This window comes from Ranitomeya variabilis, chromosome 3 (genome assembly GCF_051348905.1).
Source record: "Ranitomeya variabilis isolate aRanVar5 chromosome 3, aRanVar5.hap1, whole genome shotgun sequence".
In the NCBI taxonomy this organism is placed as follows: domain Eukaryota; kingdom Metazoa; phylum Chordata; class Amphibia; order Anura; family Dendrobatidae; genus Ranitomeya; species Ranitomeya variabilis.
This window is the reverse complement of record NC_135234.1, coordinates 769,885,730-769,890,117: the sequence shown is the minus strand read 5'-3', so window position 1 is coordinate 769,890,117 and position 4,388 is coordinate 769,885,730. Positions and strand designations below refer to the sequence as shown.

Sequence of the window (4,388 nt, the reverse complement as noted above, 5' to 3'; positions counted from 1 at the left end):
TACAAGGGCTGTGCAATATACTACGTGGCTCTGTGCTGTATACTACGTCAGTAGCTCGGCAATATACTACGTAACTGGGCAAAATACTACGTCACTGCAATATACTACATGGCTGCGCAATATACTACGTGACTGGGCAATATATTACGTGACTGGGCAATATACTACATCACTGGGCAATATACTATGCCACTAGGCAATATACTACGTCACTGGGCAATATACTACGTTACTGGGCAATATACTACGTCACTGGGCAATATACTACGTCACTGGGCAATATATTACGTGACTGGGCAATATACTACGTCACTGGTCAATATACTACGTTGACATACATATTCTAGAACAGGGGTGTCAAACTGCATTCCTCGAGGGCCTCAAACCACGCGTGTTTTCAAGATTTCCTTAGCATTGGACAAGGTGCTGGAATCATTCTGTGCAGGTGATTAAATTATCACCTGTGCAATACAAGGAAATCCTGAAAACATGACCTGCTTGCAGCCCTCGAGGAATGCAGTTTGACACCTCTGTTCTAGAATACCCGATGCGTTAGAATCAGGCCACCATCTAGTAGTGCCATAGTTATCAAGGCCAAAAAATGCCATGTGTCCATCCAGTTCAGCCTATATTCCCTCATAATAAATCCCCAGATCTCCGTCCTTCTACAGAACCTAATAACTGTAAGATCCAATATTGTTCTGCTCCAGGAAGACATCCAGGCCTCTCCTGAACCCCTCGACTGAGTTCGCCATCTCCACCTCCTCAGGCAAGCAATTCCAGATTCTCACTGCCCTAACAGTAAAGAATCCTCTTCTATGTTGGTGGAGAAACCTTCTCTCCTCCAGACGCAGAGAATGCCCCCTTGTGCCCGTCACCTTCCTTGGTATAAACAGATCCTCAGCGAGATATTTGTATTGTCCCCTTATATACTTATACATGGTTATTAGATCGCCCCTCAGTCGTCTTTTTTTCTAGACTAAATAATCCTAATTTCGCTAATCTCTCTGGGTATTGTAGTTCTCCCATCCCCTTTATTAACTTTGTTGCCCTCCTTTGTACTCTCTCTAGTTCCATTATATCCTTTTTTTTTTTTTTTTTACAAGAATTGTTGGAGCCAGTTTTCTTTAGAAACATTTTAATTTCTGCTTTTTCTGGTGTTTTTCCTGTAATATAGGAAAGTCTAAGGCCACAAATAAACCCCATAAATCTCTGTACATGGAGACTGTGGGATCAGATCATTTCTGTCCGCGTTGATTGTGGAAACATAAAATCTTTTCTAATGTGTGACTCAGAGCTGAGATGTAACGTGATAGAAGATTACAGTGCGGGGAAGACGGGAAACCTTCATATAGAGGCCGGTGGTGATGGAGTCAGTGACCGACTCTGGCCACATATGTCTCTAGAGCCGTAGTAGAAGATGAAGATGTCGTCCTCATCATGAAGTAGTTATTTCTCCTGTCCCGTGTAATGAATATCTCCTGCAGTATTACTAATGCCGATTCCAGGGTCGGTAAATGAGACGAGAATTAGCGTTATGGACGATGAGTCTATGAGGGACGTATTCAGCTGCCGACTCCGAGGAGGAAACTGCTTGTTGTCTGTGGCCTAAATATATAGGATTTATTAGTAGATGTAAAGAAGGAAACTAAATACTGTAAAATAATAAATCGCCTCATATGTTTCCCTTATTATCTCCAGTAATTGTATTATTACAGGATTCTTATGATGTTACATCGGCTCATCTTCTCATTCAGGTCTCTACAATATCGGATCCTCTCAGAGAAGATCTTCTATAGAAGATAATTTTCCTGATTTACCCATCAAGGACAGATATGGACAGAGACAAGATGGCGGAGAGGATATTACACCTCACCCTAGAGATCCTCTTCCGGCTTACTGGAGAGGTGAGAGGTTCTGATGACGTCACATTACATCATTCTTATCTATGGGAGTAACAGATGGACAGAACTGGAGAGGTGAGGTGTTGTGAATTCTGCTCTTGGGTTCCCCCCGGTGGTTGCTGATGGTAATGCAGTTGTCCCTGGGTTGCAGTCCTGGGCAGGTGTTCCCGCTGATTGCAGCTCTGACTGGGGTATTTAGGTGTGCAGGATTCATTAGCCCTTGCCAGTTGCCCATTGTTCTTGGAGGTTATGCATCTCTGACTGGTTCCTCCAGCCCTGCTGCCAAATCAGCCAAGATAAGTGTCTGGTTATGCTTCTTCAGCACACATGCTGTGTGCTTTACAGTTCAGTGCTATTCATGGTTTTTTCTTGTCCAGCTTAGACGGTGTTTGGATATTTTCAGTCAAGTTGGATTCTCAGGAGATGCAGAGATACATTCCATGTCTTTAGTTAGATGGTGGACTTTTTGTATTATCTGCTGTGGATATTTTTAGGATTTTAATATTGACTGTGAGTATAAGAGGAAAGACAAACACAGGCAGAAATCAGGATTTTATTAAAATCCTAAAAATATCCAAAGCAGATAATACAAAAAGTCCACCATCTAACTAAAGACATGGAATGTATCTCTGCATCTCCTGAGAATCCAACTTGACTGAAAATATCCAAACACCGTCTAAGCTGGACAAGAAAAAACAATGAATAGCACTGAATTGTAAAGCACACCGTATGTGTGCTGAAGAAGCATAACCAGACACTTATCTTGGCTGATTTGGCAGCAGGGCAGGAGGAACCAGACAGAGATGCATAACCTCCAAGAACAATGGGCAACTGGCAAGGGCTAATGAATCCTGCACACCTAAATAGCCCAGTCAGAGCTGCAATCAGCGGGAACACCTGCCCAGGACTGCAACCGAGGGACAACTGCATTACCATCAGCAACCACCGGGGGGAACGCAAGAGCAGAATTCACAACAGTGAGGACTCTGGAAATGTCTGTAGTGAGATTTATTAATGTCTCTCCATTATAAGGATTACACAGTGGTGAAGAAGACCTCTAGTGATCGCTGTCAGGACCCTGTGTCTGAGGGATGGGGAAGACCCCTGAGCCCAATCACGGGGCCTCCACTTCACACCCTGATACATGAGGACATCAATGACCAGAAGATCCTAGAACTCGCCTACAAGATGATTGAGCTGCTGACTGGAGAGGTGACAGTGCTGGGAATGCTGGGACATTATACAGTAACACTATGGAGATATCGGGGGGATGACGGTATCATTGTATGTGTCAGGTTCCTATAAGGTGTCAGGATGTCGCTGTCTATTTCTCCATGGAGGAGTGGGAGTATTTAGAAGGACACAAGGATCTGTACAAGAACATTATAATGGAGGTTCCCCAGCCCCTCACATCTCCAGGTAATAGACAGGACTAAATACACACGGCCTGTAATTATCTGTATGTATAGAATGAATTCACTCCCTGTATGTGTTTCCTCCAGATCTATCCAGTTAAGGGTACTTAAACCACAGGGCCGGTAATTAACAGCGCTGTGGAAAAAGTGAATAGCGCCCCCCAGAGTCAGATTTTCTCCGGGGTCTCAGTTACCAGGGGTAGCCGAGACCCCAGAGAACATGATTCGGGGTTTTTTTACCGACCCCCGGGTTGCGATCGCCGGTAATTAACCATTTACCGGCAGTCGCAAAAAAAACTAAACGCGATTTCCCATTTAATTTCTCTGTCCTCCGATGTGATCGCACAACAGAGAAATGGGGTCCCCGATTGCCCCCCGATACTCACCTGTTTCCCTCGTGGCTCCCGATGGGCGCCGCCATCTTGTTTCGGCCAAAAAATGGCGGGCGCAGTGCGCCCGTCGGCCGGCCCCCGAAAGATCTTTGGGGTCTCGGCTGCCGGGGGTAGCCGAGACCCCAAAGAACATGATCGGGGTCGGTTTTTACCGACCCCTGTTTTGCGATCACCGGTAATTAACTGTTTACCGGCGACCGCAAAAAAAAAAAGCGGTGTGTCATTCTCTGTCCTCTGATGTGATCGCACATCAGAGGACAGAGAAATATGGGGATTCGAGGACCCTGTTATACTTACCAGTGTCCCTGGATTCTCCAGCATTCCCTCCTTCCCGCCGGCTTCTTCATCCGGTAAGAAAATGGCGGGCGCATTGCGCCCGCCATGATCTGTCGGCCGGCAGCTAGAGGAGTTGGGGCTAAATTTAGGGTTAGGGTTGGGGCTAAATTTAGGGTTAGGGTTGGGGCTAAATTTAGGGTTAGGGCTAAATTTAGGGTTAGGGTTGGGGCTAAAGCTAAGGTTAGGGTTGGGGCTAAATTTAGGGTTAGGGTAAGGGCTAAAGTTAGGGTTAGAGCTAGGGTTAGGGTTGGGGCTAAAGTTAGGGCTAGGGTTGGGGCTAAAGTTAGGGCTAGGGTTGCGGCTAAAGTTAGTGTTAGAGTTGGGATTAGGGTTAGGGTTTT

At 45.6% G+C, this 4,388-nt stretch overlaps 1 protein-coding gene across 1 annotated transcript; it reads left to right on the top strand.

Annotated features, from left to right (window-relative positions):
- The first annotated feature begins 1,577 nt into the window (after positions 1–1,577).
- On the top strand, positions 1,578–3,340 carry LOC143817827 (gastrula zinc finger protein XlCGF66.1-like). Its single transcript, XM_077299292.1, has 3 exons — positions 1,578–1,907; positions 2,937–3,116; positions 3,200–3,340. Exons 1-3 carry the CDS (start codon positions 1,836–1,838, stop codon positions 3,338–3,340), a joined length of 393 nt encoding a protein of 130 aa, XP_077155407.1. The 5' UTR covers positions 1,578–1,835.
- The last annotated feature ends 1,048 nt before the right edge of the window (positions 3,341–4,388 follow it).